This window comes from Octopus bimaculoides, chromosome 2 (assembly GCF_046866305.1).
Source record: "Octopus bimaculoides isolate indiv1 chromosome 2, ASM4686630v1, whole genome shotgun sequence".
NCBI classification, from domain to species: Eukaryota; Metazoa; Mollusca; class Cephalopoda; order Octopoda; family Octopodidae; genus Octopus; species Octopus bimaculoides.
In genome coordinates this window covers 123,948,448-123,973,447 of record NC_142929.1, presented here as the reverse complement: position 1 = coordinate 123,973,447, position 25,000 = coordinate 123,948,448, and the positions used below count along the sequence as shown (strand labels likewise).

The 25,000-nt window shown below is 35.5% G+C and overlaps 1 protein-coding gene and 1 long non-coding RNA gene across 6 annotated transcripts in view; both read right to left on the bottom strand.

Annotated features, from left to right (window-relative positions):
* The window catches only part of LOC106882437 (protein unc-80 homolog), a 281,073-nt gene extending 271,679 nt beyond the window's left edge, over positions 1–9,394 (bottom strand). Inside the window, exons 1-2 of the mRNA XM_089347637.1 lie at positions 8,181–9,394; positions 2,609–2,657 (exon numbers count right to left, since the gene is read on the bottom strand). Coding sequence (XP_089203763.1) covers positions 2,609–2,657; positions 8,181–8,266 — 135 coding nt within the window. The 5' untranslated portion in view covers positions 8,267–9,394. The remainder of the gene's footprint in view (positions 1–2,608; positions 2,658–8,180) is intronic.
* A 6,772-nt stretch (positions 9,395–16,166) lies between these two features.
* LOC128247017 (uncharacterized) overlaps positions 16,167–25,000 on the bottom strand; it is a 90,852-nt gene continuing 82,018 nt past the window's right edge. For all 5 annotated transcript variants that reach the window (XR_016240734.1, XR_016240733.1, XR_008263420.2 and 2 more), the window contains exon 3: positions 16,167–16,797. This is a non-coding gene — a long non-coding RNA (uncharacterized LOC128247017). The remainder of the gene's footprint in view (positions 16,798–25,000) is intronic.

The window sequence follows — 25,000 nt, the reverse complement described above, 5'->3', positions numbered from 1 at the left end:
TTTCCATTTCTTGTTGAGTGTCTTCCTAGGGCAATTATTATTAAGGTGGTGAGCTGGCAGAATCATTACTGTGGAAGAAAAAAATGCTCTGTGACATTTCTTCCAACTTTACATACTGAGTTCAAATGCTGCTGGGATTGACTTAGCCCTTCATCCTTTTAGGGTCAATGAAATAGGTTGAATACTAGAGTCAGTGTAATCAACTCACCCCGCTCCTCCAAAACTGCTGACCTTGTACCACCATTTGAAACCAGCACCTGTGCCAGTGCCAGGTAAAAAGCACTCAAGCTGGTGCCACATAAGAAGCACCTATGCCAGCACCATATAAAAAGCACCCATGCTGGTGCCACAAAAAAAAAAAAATTACCTGTGCCAGAGCCACATAAAAGTCACCCAGTAGACTCTATAAAGTGGTTGGCAATAGGAAGGGCATCCTGTTGTAGAAACCATGCCAAAACAGACTGGAGCCTGGTGCAGCCCTCTAGCTTGCCAGCTCCCATCAAACTGTTCAACTTGTGTCAATTTGGAAAACGGACATTAAAGGATGATGATGATGATATATATATATATATATATATATATATATATATATATATATATGCAGATCATTATTAAAGACAGTGGACTGGCAGAATCGTTAAAGTATTAGAAGAAATGCCTTAAAGTATTTGTTCTAAGTCTTTATATTCTACTATAAGCACAAGGCCTGAAAATTTGTGTGAAGTGGGTAAGTCAATTTCATGAACCCCAGCACTCAACTGGTACTTATTTCATTAACCCAAAAAGGATTAAATGTAAAGTCTAAGTTTTGAGTTCAAATTTGAACTCAAAACTTAAAGACAAGCGAAATGCAACTATGCATTTTATCTGGCATGCTAATTATTCTGCCAGCATATTGTCTTAATAATAATAGTAATAATCCTTTCTACTATAGGCACAAGGCTTTAAATTTGGGGGATGAGGCTAGCCAATTACATCGAACCCAGTGCTCCACTGATACTTATTTCATCGACCCAGAAGGATGAAAGGCAAAGTCAACCTCAGTGGAATTTGAATTCAGAACATAAGAACAGACGAAATGCTGTTAAGCATTATGTCTGGCATGCTAATGGTTCTTCCAGCTCACCACCTTAATAATAATAATAATAATAATAATAATAATAATAATAATAATAATGATAATGATAATACATGCCCTGATAAAGTACCAGCACTGGCTCTCATGGCTTCTGATCTTAACTGATTGGAAGCGTTATCATGTACATGTTTTGTCTTGGTTTAAAAGATGGGCTACAGCAAGTATTCTGCACAATACCACACATTTGCTTGACCTTAACCAGTTGAGCATATCTCCTAGTGGTTGACGATATGTGCAACTCTAATCATGAGCAGAAGTAGTGGGGGAGCATCATAGCCATGTGTTTAGAGGAATTCTTTGGGGTTTGAATAATTCACCTTAAACAACCATCATTCAGGGACCATTTGAGTGAGTTGGGCTACTCCACCTGCAGAAAATTTTAACTGGGTCCACCTGCAAGGTCATGCACCATTTATCTTTATATAAGGTCACCATGTCACTCATATATCATTGTAATGCATGTGCCTGGTGTACCCTTATCAGACAAGTAGTCATGATGGGTATATTGGGCTTTGTATATTTGTACCCCAGTGTCACTTTGATGGCATGCATTGCTCTCTCATTCAATAATAATACCTTTATTATTATTCTGGTATCAATCTTGATCTTTATTATTTCAGAATCATTAAAATAAGCACTAGTCAAGTACTGGAGCCAGTTATATTAACTGCACCTCTCCACTAAATCATGTGGCCTCATGCCAATGTTAAAAATTACTCTTATTATTACAAAATAAGGCAAGGTGGTGAGCTGGCAGAATTGTTAGCACGCTGGATGAAATGCTTAGTGGTATTTCACCTGTCACTATGTTCTGAGTTCAAATCCCACTAAGATTGACTTTGCCTTTTATCCTTTTGGGGTCAATAAAATAGATACCAGTTAGTCACTGGGGTCGATGTAATCAACGTATCCCCTCCCACAAAATTTCAGGCCTTGTGCCTACAGTAGAAAGTATTATTACTAAATAAGGCAGCAAGCTGACAGAATTGTTAGAACATTGGCAAAAAAAAAAATGTTTTGCAGCATTTGTTTTGGCTCTTTATGTTCTGAGTTTGAACTCCCACCAAGGCCAACTTTGCCTTTCATTCTTTTGGTGGCAGTAAAATAATGTACCAGTTAAGTACTAGGGTCAATGTAATTGACCTGCCTCCTCCACGCAGAACTGCTGGGCTGACCTGTGGTCAACTGACAGAATCATTAAAGCACTGGAAAATATTTTTCATTATTTCTCCCAACTCTGATATCAAATCCTGCAGAGGTTAACTTTAGCTCTCATCCTCTCAGGATTATGTCAGGCAAACTGTTAAAGGCTTACCTCTTTGTGTATAAAAATATATATATAAATATATATATATATATATATATATATATATATGTGTATGTAAATGTATATATATTGATAGACATATATGAGAAACAGAAACTACATATTTGAATTTATGAAAGATGACAAAAATCTAATAAACTTACCAAACAGGATGTTTCAATGATGTTAACCAGCTTGGGCCGGATGAACATACTGTAAAAAATGTAAAATGAATAAGATATTTAACTACAGAATCCATGCAAGAGATTAATATTTAGCAACATATGCGTAATAGGGGAGAGTAAAGGTGAAGTGGATGAAGTATTGTTGGACTTAACTCATATTTTGCAAATATCTTCAAAGCATAAAATATCTTTAAAGAGAAAGTGCTCTGACCCTGTGTTGGCGTTTAACATCATTCCAGCCCAGAATGGACAGGCTTCTGGTTATGATAACCCTCTTTTTCTTTAGACAATGGTGAACACAGTTTCCTCCCTAGCAGCCGATGCATTTGATGATTTTAGACACAGGAATGGATGTGTAGTTAAGAAGCTCACTTTGTAACCATGTGGTTTGGGGTTCAGTCTCAAAGCACAGCACCTTGGGCAAGTGTATTTTACTATAGCCCAGGGCTGACTAAAACCTAATGAACGAATTTGGTAGATAGAAACAGTATAGAAGCCATTGTTTGTATGTATGTATGTATGTATGTATGTATGTATGCGGTGTGCTGTAATTGTTTTTGACTCATGTGTGGTGAACCTCTTTTGGACATGGTGAGCGGAATTGAACTTTTGCCTGCTGATACCTGCTGAGTGCCTGTTCGCTCTTGTGTGTGCTGAATTGGTGCAAACTTGCCTTTTGGTGTCTATTGGGTTTTGAGTTGTGAAATGTGTCCGAGGGAGTTGAAGAACTTTGAACTTTAATTCTAAATGGTGTTAAATCACTTCTGTCCTTATTTTTCAACCGATAGACTACTTTATGGTACCTCATTTCTTCATTTCATTTTATTTTACTTTTTTCTATATCGACTTATATTATATTATATTATATTATATTATTATATTATGTATTTGAAATTTTTACTCCTTTCATTCGTATTAATTTTTATTCGTATTAATTTTAACTTTTTTAACTTCTATGAAATGATATTCACGTGTATTGTATTATACCTTTAACTCAATTTTTTTCAGTTCCATGTTATCAGTTGAAACAACATATTCGTGTATAAAAATTTTATATTATATGCTATATTTTTTATTTATTTATTATTTCTTCTTGCGTTATTTCTTCTTATTCCTTATGTTTGACGGATTATGCTGTATTTCTTATATATGTTCATTGAGGGGGTGTGATATGTTGAGTCGTTAACCCAGTCTTTTTATTCTTTAACTAATATTTTATGTATGTATGTATGTATGTATGTATGTATGTATGTATGTATGTCTGCATGCATATATGTTGGTAGGTATGTATGTATGTAAGTATGACAGGCAAAGTTGAACCCTCACAGATGTTGAACTCATAATGTACAAACAGATGAAATGCAGTTAAGGATTTTGCCTGGCATGCTAACAGTTCAGTCACCTTGAATCATATTGATGAAATGACTTATGTGCAGGTGCTCTTTTAATGGTGATGAATTAGTTGGCTGCAAAGGAGTATTAAAAGAGTGTTAGCAAAAGAAAGAAGGGAAAGAGGAATGGTAGTCAAAAAGATTAGACAAACATTGCAATAGAGTGTAATATGAAAGAGATTTGGGTGCTATTTTTAGCAGGTTGAAAGAGCCACAAAGACAAGGAATGAAGAGATCCATCTTTCCTCTATCTCCACTCTTGCTTAGAAAGGACAGTAATTTGTTATAGATAATATTCCAAGATGATTTGGTACCTATTTGTGATAGATGAACTGAGGTAGCCTTCTGTCCAGAAATAAAATAAATGCCTGCATGAGATTTAAATTCTCAAACAATGAGCAAATAGTCTAATATCATATCTACTTAATCATCTAGCCCCGATATATAAGGAATAGGCATCAGATTTTCAAAGAATTATTCAGCATATCTACCTTATTTTAACAAGTAAGTTGTGACATGAGTTTTGAATGCTATTTTTAGCAAGTTGAGTGACCCCACAAAGGAATGAAGTGAAAGAGAAATAAATATTCTTTTTATCTCCTAGCTACTCCCAAATATTTATTGCTGACATGTGAACTGAGGCAATGTAAAATAAAGTGTTCTACCCTGAACTAAAATGAAATGCCTGCAGCAAGATTTAAACTTGTAACTAATTCCAAGTACTTCAAGATCTTATCCACCCAACCATCAGACCTTTACATGTAGAGAATAGGTATCAAATCTTCAAGGAATATCACGGGAAACTGACTGTTGTCCTGTCTAGTGAGTGATTTATTTTGCAGCCTATTAAATCCATGAAACTAAAGCTAAATGCCAGTATTTATGGAAATCTAGAGTGGAAGAAGAGTTTATAATGAAACTAGTATTCATATAATTTTAAATAAAACCTGATATCTGGTTTTTAAGCACCTCTATCTGTGTTTACAAATGTATATAAATATAAGTAAAGGTGCATTATCTAGAGCTTAGGATGTTGTTGTTGGCTTCATCATCGCAGGATTGCAGGTTTGTTTCCTGGATTAGGTGGTATGTTGTGAAAGTCTACACAGCTGAAATTGAGTATCATCTGAGAGCTAGCACAGCCATCAGGCATGGCTGTGTGGTAAGACATTTGTTTTCCAGTCACGTGATTCCAGGTTCAGTCCTACTGTATGGCACCTTGGGCAAGTATCTTCTAGTATAGCTTCACGCCAACCAAAGCCTTGTGAGTGAATTTGGTAGACGGAAAGTGGAAGAAGCCTGTCATAGATGTATATCAATGTGTGTGTCTTTGCAGCTGTGTTTGCTCCCTACCACTGCATGACAGCCAGTGTTGGTGTGTTTGAGTTTCTGTAACTTAGAGGTTTGGCAAAAGAGTTCAATAGAATAAGTACCAGACTTTAAAAAATAAGTACTGGGGTTGATTCATTCAACTAAAAATTGTTCAAGGCAGTGCCCCAGCATGGCTGCAGTCTAATTACTGAAACTAGGAAAAGATAAAAGCTATCACATTCTTGATATTCCACTGGGTCGAGGATGGGAGGAACACAAGGGTATCACACTCACTTGTGGGTGATGACTATGCATGAGTATGTTCATACATAGATGTCATATTTTGAATGAATATTTTATACAAGATATTGTGGTACCTATATAATAGAAAATGACATTTGTGCCATGTTTGTGTAAAGGGCATAAGACCTATAAGTTATATTAGTAATATATTATCTTCTTATTAAGCATGAATGTTATTGCCAAACCAACATACATAGCAAAGATGGATCTAGTGTATCGAAAATACTATTATAATCTGCATTTTAATATAAAGCAAATTGGAATATATCGGATCCAATTTTCCATCTAATGCAAGTACAATAGCCCTGACATAATCATCGAAGAAGTAAAAGAAAAAAATTGTATAGTGATGGGAGTTGTGTTTGAAATATAACAAACGAGTAGCTGTGCGGTAAAAAGCTTGCATGGCACCTTGGGCAAGTGTCTTCTGCAATAGCCTTGCGAGTGGATTTGGTGGACGGAAACTGAAAGAAACCTGTTGTGTGTGTGTATATATATATATATATATATATATATATACAGAGAGAGAGAGAGAGAGAGAGAGAGAGAGAGAGAGATACATACATATATACATATACATATGTATATATATATATATATATATATACATATGTGTGTCTCTGTTTGTCCCCTCACCATCGCTTGACAACCGATGTTGGTGAGTTGACATCTCCGTAACCTAGCGGTTTGGCAAAAGAAACCGATAGAATAACTACTAGGCTTACAAAGAATAAGTCCTGGGGTCGATTTGTTTGACTAAAGGCAGTGCTCCAGCATGGCTGCAGTCAAATGACTGAAACAAGTAGAAGAATAGTAGAAGAATCTGCAAAAGTGAAGTTACAGCAGACCCTAGGTTTCAAACTCAGATTAAATAAGTTCGTATTTTTATCCATAATTAATTGCTTGTGTCCTTTTTTTTTATAATACCAAATGTTTAATTAGCCACCTTAAAAGGCTGAGATTGTAAGACAACAAACATAATGCAGGGTAAGGATCTGTAAGTAAATGGTAAAAATATGTAAGATATTTCTGAAGCTTAGCATGTGTCCTTTACATAAACATGGCACTTTCTATAAGATTCTGGATCAAGAATATTTTAATATTTCTTTTATAAGATATCCTGATGGCTGTCTCTTACTCTTTTTTTGAAATTTATAGACATATTACTGTCTAAATTTCAATGAGAGATTTCGAAGAAAGTCGGGTGAATTTAAAAGTAAGGAAAAAAAGAATAAGAAAAAAAAACAATATACATATATGTCGTTTTAACTTGCCAGGAAATGCATTAAACCTTGAAGAAGATAAATTACATCTGACTGCCAAACAGGAAAAGAAACATCGAATTCCTTTATAATTAGAGTTAGTACACGAGAAGGTTATTCAACTTTTAAAGGTTCGTTTTTGGAGAACACATGGAAACGCATGAATTTGCAAATCTTTAATTCATTCAGATTAGAAATATCAATGTAAAAGTTGAAATTAAATATATATCCGAGTACACACATATTCATATATAAGAGTGCATGTATATTCTAAAATCAAGTACATACTAATGAGTAACTGTGTATATACACATACTGTTGTATCTGTATATACATCATTATCGTACACATGTACACATATAAATATGTACGATGCATTGGATATTCACTAACGAGTCTATTTATTATTATTTCCAGATATACTGACTAAATTTAATTAAAATTACAAATAAACATGAAAAATTACGGGAAAGGTGAAAGAGAAAAAAGGAAGAGCATTATAAACACATTGTCAGTATAAAAAATTTCGTGAACTTTTCAATATTACGGAATAGATAGAACACCTGGGAGCGAAATATAATTCGTAGTCTTTTAATGGTAACAAACTTAAGCGGTTCGATGAGTTCATTGATAAAAGGTGGATGAGAAATAGATTTAGTATTACGAATTACGTTTGAATGGAGAAGTGTATAGATTGCTACGATTCTTCCGTGTTTAATGTATATGCGGAGGTGTTATTATGCATTAGATGTATCTTTGTACAAATTAAATAGCAGCATTTTTTATTTAATCTATAAGAACAAAAGAAGCAGACACGGGATACTAAACAATATATGCGTAACTGTTCTCTCTGTATACACACACACTCTTTTTGATAGATAGATAGATAGATAGATGGATACTTTGTGAAAAGGGTGGGGGACAGGAAAATTATGAAATCTCTTCACGAGACAGTGCAATATCAGAACGTAGGGAAAGCTTTTAGACAGTTTTAAGTCGAAGCTGCAGGTTGGTTTCTTAAGGTATGTAAATGGTCTGAAATGTATCAATTAGAATTAGGCTAAATTATGGAATGGCGTGGTTGTCTTAATAGTGGAAGGGGTGGGCTTGTAGTTTTGGTAACTCTTGCTGGTCAAATTGCGTGGTTTTCTAGTAGATAGATTCTTTAAAACAATTGAAGCGAAAGTGAACTACACACCACGATACCTACACACACATGTCAATACATACATACATACATACAATCTAAGTGCGTGTGAAAATTACAGGTGAAAGTCAGCTTACCTTGTCTGGCGCCAGAAGAAGGACTGAATGGGCAAAGGTATGGAATGATCATAGTCCACGCCATTTCCAAACTTTCGTTTAGGCATTTTTCACACTACTTCAAATTATATATATATATATATATATATATATATATATATATATATATATATATATATGAATAACAGAATGGCACCCTATGGCCAACTGACCGATGATGTATGTGGTGCCATTACTTAGACATTTAACTACTAATAAAATATACGAAGAGAATATATAGAAATAATCCAACGTTTCTTTCGAGTCGACATCGTTAATCAAAGACTTGTTAATAAATTCCCGAAGAATTCGCCAGAAGAGAATACGGAATTGAGATTTAGGAAATACATCTGATGTCAGGGTGTGTAGCGCATTTGTTATATAAACGGTTGGAACTGTTGATTTGATGTTATGGTGATGGTGGTAGAGGTAGCAGTGGTGGCGGCGGCGGTGGTGGTGGTTCCCGATTGAAAAATTATATGGAAAATTTGTTAGGTTAAACAACGCCTTTTGTTGTTACTCGTTCTGTTTATTTATTTTCCGCAAAACTACTGTCATTTTCACATGAATAGATTTGATATTGCTGAGAAGTAACCATCCACTTTGTTTTGTTTTTTTTATCACTTGCTAAATTTTTCCTTCTCACTCTAACAGAAAGTTGAAAACTGGAAGTGGGAGCAATAATAAGCTTGGCACTCACTCATATTACATACATGCACACATACATACTTGCACCCATACGCACACAAGAACTGTTGCTGCGGCCGTAGAATAAAGAAGTAGACAAAATGGCAAGAAGCAGCAGTCGATATCTTAGTCTTATTCGCAGTATTAAAATTGTTCGGATGGATGTCAGTGAACTAGCTACAAAACCGATTATTTATCTTGTTCTGTTAATATTAGCTACCACTAGACAACATCTACATGTTGTCATTCACAGAGAAGAAAATGAAATACCAGAAAAACGAAAGCAGTTCATCAGTTTATATGATGGACATGACAACAAACAGAGAATTATAGTGTTGATATTTTGTAGAAAAAAAACTTGTTTCCTGTTCTTAGCTGGTAGTTAAGGTAGATGAGAACACGTTAATAGATGATGAAAAGTAATATCAATATTATTGTGGATGACGATGGTAATAACGATGCCGCCATTGAAGCGTATAAACAGTCGGTTCTGCAAGCAGCTCAGTACTGTTTCAATGTCGTAACCAATTATTTTGATACGAAAGCGGGAAAGAAAATTTATCTTGCAGCAGCAACCAACAACTGGCAATTTAACTGGTAGAATGACTGACTGACTGACTAACTATCCGATTGGAATGAATAGAAAGACAGATAGTAAAAGAGACCTTGGCTGGATGTTTAGCACCCCATCCATCTGATGCATGATGATCGATCGAAAAATATTCCACGCACTATGTATACGGAGCGCACTAATAGAATATTACCTAATATGTACGCATACAAATATGTATGTGTATGTGTGCATATATATATATATATATAGAGAGAGAGAGAGAAAGAGAGGGGGGGAAAGAGATAGATAGATAGATAGATGCAAATCAAAACTGAAAATCTAGAAAAAAAACAACAAAAGTCAGTGAAACGTACACAGTGGATATATTAGGTTGAGGTTCAGGGAAAGTTTTAGATGGAGAAATAGGAGTGACGTTTCGGGTATGGCTCTTCATCAGAAAAAAAAAAGTCTAGAGAGAAGGAAGAGTGGGGAAGAAGCAGAGTCCAAGAGAAGCACACATGTCATACAAACATACTTATGTGCACGCGCGTGCGTGTGTGTGGAAGAGTGAGTGAGTTACAACAAGATGCCTTTAAAAATAAAATTAGTCATATAGTTATATCAATTTTCAGATATGTGAAAACCGAAAATAAAAAATCATTTAGTTAAACGCTTCATTTAGTCTCAATATAAGTATATCATCATCATCATCATCATCATCATCATCATCATCATTGATTAACATCCATTTTCCATGCTGGCATGGGTTGGATGGTTTGACTGAGGTCTGGAGAGCCAGCGGTTGTGCCAGACTTCAGTCTGGGTCGGCAGAGTTTCTACAGCTGGATGCCCTTCCTAATGCCAACCACTCCAAGAGTGTAGTGGGTGCTTTTTACGTCCCACTGGCACAGGAGCCAGTAAGGCAGGCCTAGCACACACATATATATATATATATATATAGATCATCATCATCATCATCATTTAAGGAACGAGCTAGGAAGAAGCCAGCTAGGCAGGAGCCGGCTAAGCAGGAGCACAGGCGCAGTCAGTTTTGGTAAGTTTTATACTGCTGGATGCCCTTCCAAACGTCAACCACTTTATAGTGTAGACTGGATGCTTTTTAAGTGGCACCTGCACTGACAGGGTCACCAAGTAACTTGCAAGACAAAAGTCTTTTAAGATGGGAGGGGGCATTGGAGGAGATGATCTTGTGTCAGATGATGGAAAGTTATAGTGAGATGGAGAGACAGAAACAGGTGTCTTGCTTTAGAGGAGGTACAAGATTACCTGGCCAAAGAGAGAGAGAGATCAGGAATGAGGATAGAAACAGGTGAGGTGTGCTGCTGTAAAGGAGATACATGGTTACCCAACCTGAGCAGGAGAAGAATAGAAAGAGTGGGAAACTGCAGGATAGAGACTTTGACAAAGTGCTGGGCATACTCACAAGGGACGGGCATATGGCATAGTGGTTAAGAGCGTGGGCTACTAACCCCAAGATTCCGAGTTTGATTCCAGGCTGTGACTTGAATAACAACATCAAAAGATACCTTAGGAATGAGAACCCAGGTTCCAAATTTCCCCAAGACACCTGATGAAAGCTGAAGGGTATATCAGCCGAAATGTAGTGTTAACAACAAACAAGATGAGGACAAATATCCGTCAATTGTAAATAATGTAAATAATGAATGGGATGGTCGAGCAAAGGAAGAGAGAAATATAAATGGTGGCAAGTGTCAAGGCATACCCTTAAGGTTCGGCAGTCATAATATAAGTGGCAGGACATTCTTTTCTACTCTAGGCACAAGGCCTGAAATTTTTTGGATTACACCGACCTCAGTATGCAACTGGTACTTAATTTATCGACTCTGAAAGGATGAAAGGCAAAGTTGGCCTCGGTAGAATTTGAACTCAGAACGTAAAGACAGACAAAATACTGCTAAGCATTTCATCTGGCGTGCTAATGTTTCTGCCAGCTAGCCGCCTTATAAATGGCAGGACATTGTCAAAGAAGTGTGATTAGAGAGAAGGGAGGGGAATGCAGTGAGTGGTGAAAACCTGGGTATATAGAGTGGGGGGCAGGGCTACCAGATAGCAGTGATACAGAAAAACAGGACCATAAGGACAGGATTGGAGAGTGAGAGCTAAGCATAGTGCATAAAGGAGGAAATGTGAGGAAGAGAAGAGATGTGGGGATGTAGATTGGATTGTTGGGGGTTGGGTGAGTGAAATATGTATGTACATATATATCATCATCATCGTCGTCATCGTTTAATGTCCGCTTTCCATGCTGGCATGGGTTGGATGGTTTGACTGAGGACTGGCGAGCCAGAAGGCTGCACCAGTCGGGCTTCTTTCAGTTTCCATTGACCAAATCCACTCACAAGGCTTTGGTCGACTCGAGGCTATAGTAGAAGACACTCGCCCAAGACGCCAAGCAGTGAGACTGAACCCGGAACCATGTGGTTGGTAAGCAAGCTACTTACCACATAACCACTCCATATATATATATATATATATATATATATATATATATATATATATATATATATATATATATATATATATATATATATATATATATATATATATATATATATATATATATATATATATATATATATATATATATATATATATATATATATATATATATATATATATATATAATAAAATTTTTAGGATTTGATAGAAAAATCAAGTATTTAAATAGTAAAAGCACCAAAGTAGAGTTGGGGATGGCGCACTTGTGTACCAACAATGTATATTGGCATATACATACTTACGAAAGTTAATCCGTATTTGTCCTTCCAGTTATGCACACATCCACAAGTACTGACAGAATACACATGTCATCAAAGTCATTCATCAACTATAAACTCCAGTTCCAAATGTATAGAAGTTTCCAAGTTAGATGAAGAATAAACAATAACACAGATGGGTTGCAGTTCACTACAGCTGTATCAGACAACATTCTTTATTGATGAACAAAAACTGTTTCTTGCGGGTGAAAAAAGAATTTCCCACAAAATAGAACATAGTGCAAGATGGCGAACTTTCTCATACTTTCCCCTCTATTTGCCCTTTCTTTCCCCTCTCCATCTCTTTCTTTCTATTTCTCCCTCTACTTCCTTCCGATATTCTGGTCCCTATAACAATTTCAGTAATATAAACTTAGTAATAGCTTCAGCTATTTACTCTCCCGGCTGTAACCTGATTGGTTGGGTCATCTTGCACTATGTTCTATTTTGTGAGAAATTTGATATATTTAATTTTCTCTTTTCACCTGGAGAAAATGGCTTTTTGCGTGAAGGACCACTTTTGTTCAACAATAAAGAACACATCTGAAACAGCTGTAGTGAACCGCAACCCATCTGTGTTATTGTTTATATATGTGTGTGTGTATGTATATATATAAATACACTGTTTCAGTGTATACAGCTGTTTCAGATGTGTTCTTTATTGTTGAACAAAAGTGGTCCTTCACGCAAAAAGCCATTTTCTCCAGGTGAAAAGAGAAAATTAAATATATCAAATTTCTCACAAAATAGAACATAGTGCAAGATGTTATATATATATATAACTTTAAACATTTCTGTCTTTTATTAACTTCCTATTTATTTGATAAACACTTATGAAGAATCCAAATATCACAAAATATTTAATAGAAATATTGCTATATTTAGCTTCAGTTATTTCACACAATTCTGTGACAGAAATAACATATATCAGTAGTAAAATTCAGTAACAATTTTCTAATTCTAGTACTTCCATTCAGGTAACTGTCTTATTCACATAAATTGTCCATTTACAATTTGTTTTTCCAAATTGATTGTTTGCTGAAGAAAAGTATTTACTGCTGATAATTCACTATACAAGCATTATATAGGGGAAATTGAAAATAAATTTAAAACATAATTTATTCTGATCTATTTCCTTTTAAAAATCCAGATAACGATCTATGGACATTAGTTTATTCAAATATAAAGAATTTTAAGAAAAATTACAATGTAATGGAATGTAAAATTCAACATCATCATCATCATCACCATAACCATCACCATCGTCATCACCATCATCATCATCTTTTAATGTCTGTTTTCCATGCTGACATGAGTTAGGTGGTTTGACTGGAGATGGTATGCCAGAGAGCTGTATGCATTGTCATAGAAATTATTCATCCTAATTCTAAAAAAATTCAGAAAATTTCTTCAGTTAACAGGAATAAATATTTCTTATTTTTCTGTCTTCATGTATCAATAAGATAAAGCTGTAACAAAGAGCTTTATGTACTAAAGCTGCTACTGCTTAGTATGCTTATAGTAAGTTAATACCTGTTTGACAAGCTTTGCACATGCCAGCAAATGTATTTTTGTTGTTTACATATATTTTATTGGGCTGAAGTGATGTCTGTCACTGATAAAGCATAACTACACAGAAACATGTCAGACAATTCTATGACACCATTAAGAGCCTAGCTTGATTTATTTTTATGCATATAATCTAAAGCAGAATGTTTTTTCTTTAAACAAGTTCTACAGCAAATGTCTTTCCGTGTTTGAGTGTGTTAAATATATATGTACAAAGCTTTACATTAAATAATTTTATATTTGTTATGTTAACATGCATATTAAACAGTCTTTGTAGTTTGTACTACATAGATACAAAGATGCCTCAATTAAAAAATTAATTAAAAATCAGAAATGCATGAAATAAGTAGTCACAGACTAAGTGGCATTGGCTGATAAAACCTGTGATTGAGCTGTTTTGTTGATAATGAATGATATTGCAGATACAGTTAACTTAGCTACCTCTGCTGTGCTTGAGCTGTTTCCAGAAGTAAGTGCCTAACCCAAAATACACTTATCACTTCTCCATTCATTGATACACTATAAAGTAAAGAGAAGTCAGTATGTTCTCAACATCCATGGAATTACATAAGATGCTAGACATTGGTTAAATATAACTGTACATATCTGTCTTCGAGTCCTTTCCTCTGGATTTTCTGTAGAGGTCTATTTCCTCAACTTTATTTTTAAATGTTCTATAATAAGCACCTGCAACCTAATGACAGCAAGATGCAAAATTTTTATGGAGTTACCTTCTCTTATTTGAACAGTTAAAGAACTGAAAAACCTCAACTCCCTCTATCCAATTGGATGCTCTTCTTCCAAAGGTGATTCTGTGACAGACTAAATAACCTATAGCTAGGACCCTGACAGATGCTACTACTCCAGATCAAAGCAGGCTTAGGAACAATAGTGGCTAAGAGGGTGTTCCATGCTTGTCAGAACCTTGGAACATCCACACCAGAGCCCCACTACCAGATGTGTGCCTAGGACAAAAGACCAAAAAACCAAAAAAATTATAGATAGCTCTATATTACCATATAGCAATGAAATGAAACATTGTTAAGACACCACTAATCCACTAACATATATATATTTAACTAACATACATATAATCCTTTTTTCTATAGGCACAAGGCCTGAAATTTGGGGGAAAGGATAAGTCGATTACATTCACCCCAGTGCGTAACTGGTATTTATTTCATCTACCCAGAAAGAATGAAAGGCAAAGTTGACCGCGGTGGAATTTGAACTCAGAACATAAAGACAGATGAACGTTGTCTGTCTTGGCACAGTTTCTACAGCTGGATGCCCTTCTTGATGCCAATTGCTTTACTGAGTGTATTGGGAGCTTTTTATGTGACACCATCACCTCTACTCTTTATGGGCCACCAGCACCATTGTTTTTTACGTGACACTAGCACCAGTGCTTTTTATGTGGAACCAGCACCTAGAATATATAGTATTTAACCACCTTAAAGTGGTTTTGTCAAACGATTTGACCCCATGACTTATTTTTAAGCCTAGTACTTATGGTATCAGTTTCATTGCTGAACTGTTAAGTTATGGAGATGTAAACACACCAACACCAGTTGTCAAGTGATGATAGGGGAACATACAGTCACACACGCACGCACACACACACACACACACACACACACACACACACACATACAATGGGCTCCTTTCCATCTACCAAATCCACTCACAAGGCTTTGGTTGGCCCAAAGCTATAGTAGAAGATACTTTCCCAAGGTGTCACACAGTGGGATTGAACCCAGAACCATGTGGTTTGGAAGCAAGTTTCTTACCACACAGTCACGCCTGCACCTATATATATATATATACACATCTGTATATATATATATATATATATGTGTGTGTGTGTGTGTGTGTGTATATATATATAATTCATATTCAGGTATACACCTTGTAATATGCTCTTTAAAGCCCATTCACAGTATTCAGCTACCTGCTGTCAACAACAGTATGGAAGTATTTGCCACTGGATTTACTTCAGGAATTTTTTTTGTGTCCATAGAGTTTATATAAAAACTGTGAGTGATAGAAAATGGAATTCATGAAACTCTTTATTCATAACCACTACAACCGTTTCAGCCCATCATATGCTGGTACCTTACAGGTGAGATGCTGTGTAAACAACTGGTATGCATCATAGGTGCAGATGCATCTCTTCAGGTGATTTTTCAAAATGTATTTCGTTTTTTTACTTGCTTTTTTGCTTATTTCTGTAACAATACAATTTAGTTAATGTAGCATGCAATCCGTCTCCGTAAGGAACCAAGATATAATGAAAGAATCCTTCTCATATAACCAATAAAATAAAGTATACAAGGACAAAAAAATAAGGAATCAATAAAATAAAATCAGATGAAATGTAATACACCAATAATAAAGCATAGTTAAATAAAAACATAAAGTATACATGTGATCAGAATAGAACGAAACAAAACAAACACAATCTGACATTTATATTGACCTTTACATTTCATCAAAACAAATAAGTTGGCATAGCCCCCCCCCCAGATACACACACACACACACACATACACATATATACATACACAAATATATATATTTCCTGTATATGCTATATAATATACATGTATATACTCACACATACACATATATAAACATATACATGCACCCACATACATAGCCATCCATACATTTAACTATATCCAACACACACACAACACAAGCACACGTACACATAGATCATTATCATCATCATTGTCATTTAATGTCTGTTTTCCATGCTGGCATGGGTTGGATGGTTTGACAGGAGCTGGTAATATCAGGAGCTGCACCAACTTCCATTGTCTGTCATGGCACATTTTCTACAGCTGGATGCCCTTCTTGATGCCAACTGCTTCACAGAGTGTATTGGGGGATTTTTATGTGGCACCATCACCTCTACTTTTTATGGGGCACCAGCACCGTTGTTTTTTATGTGACCCCAGCACCAGTGTTTTTCATGTGGCACCAGCACCTAGAAAAATAGAATATTTATATGTATCATGACAGTTGAAAACTAATTTTGTAATTAACTATGGAAACCAATTATATAATTGATAAATGGGACAATATCATGAGTTCTACTCCATTAATATGAAGGCATATGACCCAGAACTCAGGGTGTTGCATTCACAATTGCAAGATCGAAGTGTGTTATGTTCTTGATCAAAACACTTCATTTCATGTTACCCAGGTCACTCAGCTATGAATGAGTAACCCTGCAATGGATTAGTATCCTGTTTCAGGGATAAATGTTGTGATCACAGTTACTTATATGCTATTGAAACCAAGTTACCAGTGTTGTGGTTTCTACAGCTTGAGACACTATTTACTTTTTTTTTTAACTTACTCAATTAATGAACAAATATATATCTATAAGTATTAATGCACCAAGAAAGAGGAGGAACTTGCAGTTATGAACTGAGATTGAAATTAGCACTACAGTTCGGGAGGTGCATGTTCATTTAGTTAAATATTTGTCCAGTATTTATATTTTTGCTGATACTGCTCTACAAATACAATGTTGAATGCATGTGTTTGGAAAAATTCTGAAGACAGACCAAACTTCAAATGCATGCAACCAGTCATTCTGCAATACTTTCTGACCATTTAGCAGAGTTGATGTGGCAGCAAATCTTTGATCAAACAGATGATGAAAAGTAGAGGAATGTGTAAAGTTCAATATTTTTGTTCATAAATTTTCTCAATCAAATTGGTTTTCATTTTATTTAGAGATTATGAAAACAAACAAAAAAAAAAACAGCTTTTTAAGTCCCACCCCATTAAAAATTTTTAAATCTTCCTTTCTCACCACTTCATCCCACATCTTCTTGGGTTTACTCCTTCCACAGGTTCCCTCCAGAATTAGAGATTAGCACTTCTTTATGCAGCTGTCCTTATCCATAGGCATTACATGATCATACTAATACACTCTTCTCTTTTGCATACTACAAATGATGCCTCTTATATTCAGTTGTTCTCTTAAATCATCTATACTTTCCTGCACAGTCATCTTGACTACTTCCCTGGACATTATAATGCAATAAATGATGAGCAAGGAGAAAGATTCTACTGAGACATCATGACCATGGAGATTAGGTATTGTAGTGACGCCTTATAGCGACACCTTATAGCAGACGACATTTCCGGAGTTTTTATCCATGCATGCGCAGGGACTAGTTCCGGAAGGAATACAGGAAGAGTCTCATGCGCATGCGTAGTCATCGACATCCAAACGTTCCCACTTCTTTCACCCTCTTTCACCCTGGCCGGTGAAATTTCTTCAAGAAATTTAATGTACGGAAGCGGAGTACACCTAATGGTGTATAACCACTTCCCTACAATTGGTGACCCCGACGTGATAATTCACCACACTTCCTTACAGTATCAAGGCAGGTAGAACACAGACATGATAGCTGTTTACTGCTGGTCTCTACAAAGAGACTTTCACGATATAAGTTATTTATGCAAAGCAGCAAAGAGAAAGTTCACTACTTGAGTAGCTGAAACTCAAGTGTGACAAAAAAAGTTTATCTTAAGAGGTGTGTTTAAATATTTTGTGTAATATGTTTGTTAAACAATAAAAAGTACTGTTTGGTTTGTGTAAATTTCTTATTTCAGTATTGCATTTCATGGCAAAATGGACATTTTTTGGAAAAAATTAATTTCTGTTTAACAAAAACTTGACATGATAGAAAATTTCTGAGGGTATTTCTGAGCCCAGCAGTATCATTCGGTAGGACTAATTGCAAGAAGCAAGACAATTAAAATTTTTTTCGAAAATGTTCCACATACATACAAGTACGTATATATGAATGTGTGTATATCTGTATACACACACACTCTTTGGTTCTTGGTCACTGGTCAGAGAGCATCCGTCTTTCTTCCTTCTTCTTTCTTCTGGCACCAATGGAGAGGCACTTTTATGTGAGGTATTACACAGCTTCTACCCTTTCTACTTTCCCAGACTCTGCTACCCTTTCTCTCTCTAGTAGTCACTCACACTAACTACCATACAGAATGGACTACAGAACTAAAAACAATTTGTGTACCACAACACTTGGTGACACTGAGATTCAAGTACTGCATGCTTTCTAAACCAATTGTAGTATATCATTACCCTCCACCCACATACACACATTTTTATAAACAAAATTAGAAGTGTTGAGTGGGCTGGCATTTTACAGAAAATAAAATAAACTTTGAACATGGGATAGCTGTGAAAACAGCCTAGAAAATTGGGTGAATACCCTTGTGTGTGTGTGAGTCTATATATATGTGTGTGTATGTATATATATATATGCAAACAATTGTGATACATATCTTTATATTATGATTATTGCAGCAAGCAACAGTCATAATCCATTTAAATATTTGCTATATATACCTTAGCAAAATAAAATATTTCCTTTACATTCAGAAGCAGTGTATTTACAATTTGTTAATAAGCCACTCCATTCACCAAATACAAACCGGTTTGTCAAGGAATACATGTATACATATGCACATGTGTGTATACGTGTGTGTGTATGTATATATGTAAATATATATATATATATATATATATATATATATATATATATATATATATATATATATATATAATCATCATCATCAACATCATTATCATTATCTAATGTTGGCTTTCCATGCTGGCATGGGTTGGACGGTTTGACTGAGGATTGGCAAGCCAGAAGGCTGTACCAGGCTCCAATCTGATGTGGCAAGGTTTCTACAGCTGGATGCCCTTACTAACGCTACATAGCTTACACCAGGGACATCTTATGGAGTTTCTACCTATGCCTTTTCTACAGATTGAGCAGAGCCATCTGCCTGAAGGGATTTGTGATTTGTCTGCCTTCCTACTTACTAAGAATGGTTTTCTGCTAGATTGACTCTTAGGTCCTTCGATTCTAGACCTTGATTCCACACCTGAAACTTCTCTAATTCTGATAGTGACTCAACTATTAGAGCAAGGTCATCAGCATAGAGGAGCTCCCAAGGTTATCCTGTCTTGAATTCTTCTGTTATTGCCTGGAGGGCTATGATGAATAAGAGGGGGCTGAGGACTGATCCTAGGTGAACCCCGACCCTACCCAGAATTCTTCACTATACTCGTTGCCAACCCTCACCTTACTGACAGCATCTCTGTATATGGCTTGTACAGCTCTCACCAGCCACTCATCTATCCCTAGTTTCCGGGGACTTTGTCAGAGGATTTCTCCATGTCAATGAAAGCCAAGTCCAGAGGTTTATCTTTGATTAAGTAATTCTCCTGCAGCTGCCTTACCAGAAATATAGCATCAGTGGTGCTTCTCCCTGGCATAAACCCAAACTGCATCTCACCTAAACTAACTCTCTCACTAATTAGTTGGGCTATGACCTTCTCCATAACTTTCATTACCTGATCCAACAATTTGATACCTCTGTAATTATTCATATCTGATGTGTCACGTTTACTTTTGTAACAGTCGACTATGGTGCTACTACATCAGTCATTGGGTATGACTCCTTCATATATATATATGTATATATATATATATATATATATATATCTCATCATCATCATCATCATCATCATCATTAAACGTCTGCTTTCCATGCTAGCATGGGTTGGACGATTTGACTGAGGACTGGCAAGCCAGAAGGCTGCATGAGATTGGAACCTGGTGCAGCCTACTGGCTTGCCAGTCCTCAGTCAAATCATCCAACCCATGCTAGCATGGAAAGCGGATGTTAAACGATGATGATGATTATGATGATATATATATATATATATATATATATATATATACACAGGGTGGTGCAAAAGTAGGTATACAGTTATGATAAAAGAAAACATGTACAATACTCATTTATATTTATCAAAAAGATTAAAAGTTACAATAAAAGTATTATTATAATTATGATAAATGTATCATTATGATTAATGACACTGAAAATATATCTAAAATGAGGGTAACTAATTTAATGTGATAATAATTTTAATGAATTAAGTATTGTAACATTTATGTGATACTTACTGTATACTTACTTTTGCACCCCACTGTATGTCTTTCTGTATGTATGTATGTCATTATTAGTATCATTATTTAATGTTTATCTTCCATGCTGGTATGATATATATATTATATGGGAGAGTGCATATGTGTTTATATGGACATGTTGAATAAACTTTCTTAGTTATGTTTGATTTTATACATTATGAGTCACTGTTGAGTGACTGACACAATTCTTTTTTTGCCCCTTCCTCACCTGAGTAGAAAGCAACACTGAATGTTTTTATCCTGCATTACTTTAGTTGAATGGATAGGAATGTTTCTTTTTGATTATGTTTTATATCATTCTTCACATAAAAATGTACACCTACAAATATATGAACATGTGTGAGAGTGTATACAAGTGAATATATGCATATATATGTATGTATGTATGTATGTATGTATGTATGTATGTATGTATGTCTCTTCTATTTTTTTAATTGTCATAAATCTTCCGCTGAGGAGGGAGCCGGTTTCCAGAGATAAAAGGCTCCATCTTTGGAATGTAGTTAACAGAAAAATTCACATTTGGAACTTGAGAAAAGTCTTCCATATTTTTACTGTTCCACTCACAGATTTGACTTATAATGTACGAATTAGCCTGTTGATTTCTCTTTCTTGAAGATGTAGCTAGAACAAGACATCCAGTTGAGTTTGATGATAAGCTTCTTGAGGCATTACTTGAAGAAAATCCTGCATTATCAGTTGAAGAATTAGCAAAAAGCTTATCTCAAACCATACAACTGTTCATCGTCATCTTCAACAACTTGGAAAGGTTCCTAAACTTGGAAAATGGGTGCCTCATGAATTGTCCGAAAGCAACTGCAAATCCCGAGTTGACATCTGCTCTTCTCTCCATTCTCACGAACTCATTTCACCCTTTTTGGATAGACTTGTGACTGGTGACGAAAAATGGAACTTCTATCTAAATGTTAAACATTGTAAACAGTGGCTTGGTAAAAGGAAAAAAGCTCAACCACAACCGAGAAGGGAACTTCATGGTAAAAAGGTTCTTCTTTCTATCTGGTGGGTTTGCAAAGGAGTAATTCACTTTGAATTGTTATCACCTAATGCAACAATCAATGCTCAAGTCTACTGTCAGCAATTAGAGTGTTTAAACCAAGCTTTGAAGAAAAATAGACCCACTTTAGTGAATCAAAAAGGAGTGATTGTTTCATCAGGACAATGCACGACTCCACACTGCAAAGATCACATCACAGAAGATCGAAGAGCTTGGTTGGGAAAAAATTCCTCATCCACCTTATTCTCCCAACCTTGCTCCTTCAAACTACCATTTGTTTCGTAGTTTACAGAATCATTTAGAGGACATAACTGTCACAAGCCAGGAAGAGGTCGAAACTGATATTTCAGAGTTCTTTGCTTTGAAACCAAAAGAACTTTACATTGATGGGATTAAAAAGCATGTAAATAGATGGAAGGACGTCATAGATAATCAGGGAAAGTACATTGATGATTAAGTTTCAATTAAATATAACATTTGATCAATTTGTTTTCTCTATTCAAAATTCGGACAGAACTTATGGGATTACCTGATACAATAAAAAGAAATATTACAAATTTATGCTGAGAATTGTGTGTCAATGGACGTGGGTTCAATCGGTACAGGCTCATACTTATTCACACCAAGGCACAAGGCCACTAAAAATAGTAAAGACAGAGTGACTACTCCATACATTCGCAACTCTAATGTGACAGCTCCCTGATGTGTTTAATATTATTATTATTCATGAGCAGTTCTAATAAAATTTCCTACCTGGGCAACAGCATTACATACCATCAACCAACGTACATGGCACTTATGGAAATGTACCCACCAACAAATATATCTGATGGTTAAGCTAAGAAAGTAACCTCTAGTTAATTTTAGAAATAACAGCTAATTCAATCTTGATTTCACACTCGAAGGACATGCAATACACTGTGATCCTGAATTCATTTTGCCTATGAAAATGATGAGTTGGTTTCAGCCTTTGATTATAACTCAACTCAATCAGAATCAATCTGAGGTTAAATAACAACAATATATGACTAGGAGAATCCATGGAAATTCCACATTTTATAAATGTTCTTATTACTCTTTTGGTGCCTGAATTTATTGATCTTTATAACATTTTTTTGCTGTTAAATATTCTGTCTGATTTTATTCTTTATTAAACTTGTTTAAAGCATAATACTCAAACATCTATAATAGCAGCAATCTTATTATTTTAACAGTGTTTTTGCTCCTTCATTTGGTACAGATATACATAAGGAAGGTGCAAACATCAATTACATTGATATTGATGTGTGCATGCATGTGTATATATGGGGGTGGGGTGGAAAGACACATGCACATTGTCGCACACGCACCTGTTAACAGCATACAGTCTGCGAAATGACCTACTTTGTTGAAATCTTTTGCAAAGATCAAATATTCCATAACAGCTGTTTCAGTTTTCAATTTTGTAACAGCTGTGAGACAGTGTATACCTGGATAGAAACTAATCCAATTAAACAAGCAATTTTTTTCTTTAGAACACAATTGTTACTTTCTTTTTTCTTTTTCCTGATAATTCAAAGAGTTAGGCCTGTAATTTAGCATTTTCTCGCTTTCCTTTCTTACAGAGAGACCATATTGCACTTTCTGTCAGTATTTCTTTGCAGTAATAGTGTATTATCAACAAATCCTCATTTTTGTCCCCGTTCTTTTATAAATCAGGCATGTTATCAGATCTGGTTTAACTCTTTTCATACAAAGCTACCTCAGACCACCTCTGGTCCTATGACACAAGCTTCTTGTTTTAAAGCAATCTAAATTAAAACAGTCAACCAAAATTTCATCTTCATTTATGTACCAAATACCAGCTTAATAATGATGAAGTTAATCTGCTAAATTCTATACTATTCTTTCAGTGTTCTGCTTTGTTATAACCAGAAATGACTGACAAAAGTAACATTTACTTTTTGGGTCGTTCAAATTTTCTCAACTGATCCAATGGACTGATTGAGTAAACCTGTCGATAATGAACCTATAATGATTACCAGAGACAGCTGTTAGGCAAATTTATTGCAATAAAGAAAATTATGTAATGACCATTATTTATACATTGTTTTGAATATCACTCTATGTAAAAAGTAGTATAACTGGAGCACAATCACGAATTTACAATATAGAATCTTGATGAACTATAATCTCAGACCCTGCCAATATAATACTACAGAGTTCTTTACTAAACCAAACAATATTGTTAGCCTAGTGTACTCAGAGAGAGCTTATAAAAGTATTTTACCTGATTTGACAACTTCTCAAGAATAACTGTTTTATACATACATGCATACATACATACATACATACATACATACATACATACAAGGTGTAGGCATGGTTGTATGGTAAGAATCTCGCTTTCCAACCACATGGTTCTGGGTTCATTCCCACTGCGTAACACCTTGGGCATATGCCTTTTACTATAGCCTTTGAGAGTGGGTTTGGTAGTCAGAAACTGAAAGAAGGCGGCGAGCTGGCAGAAACATTAGCACACCGGCCGAAATGCTTAGTGGTATTTCGTCTGCCTCTACGTTCAGAGTTCAAATTCCGCCGAGGTCGACTTTGCCTTTCATCCTTTCTGGGTCGATTAAATAAGTACCAGTTACGCATTGAGGGCGATATAATCGACTTAATCCGTTTCTCTGTCCTTGTTTTTCCCCTTTGTGTGTAGCCCCTTGTGGGCAGTAAAGAAATAAGAAACTGAAAGAAGCCTGTCGTGTATACACACACGCACACACGTTAATATTGAACAGTGAAAATGAGTGCTCCACACCGCATTGGTGGATAAATATTCTTTTTATGTATGGTAACTACGTTACCATTAGTTTCATGTTAAGAGAGGTATATCTCTTAACAATTTGCAAACCTATTTGGCGTTCGTCTCCATCTTGGACGAAAACACGATAAAATCACGATAAAAACAAGTGAGGTCGCGTAAAGTTTTGGAGTAAGCAAATATTCATATGAAGGGGAACAACTTATACATTATTATCTCCCTTGTATTAAATATCATTATCATATGTGCCCCCCCCCCCCGCACACGTATATACGCAGTATGCATTTTTAGTATATGCACTATTGGATCGTAT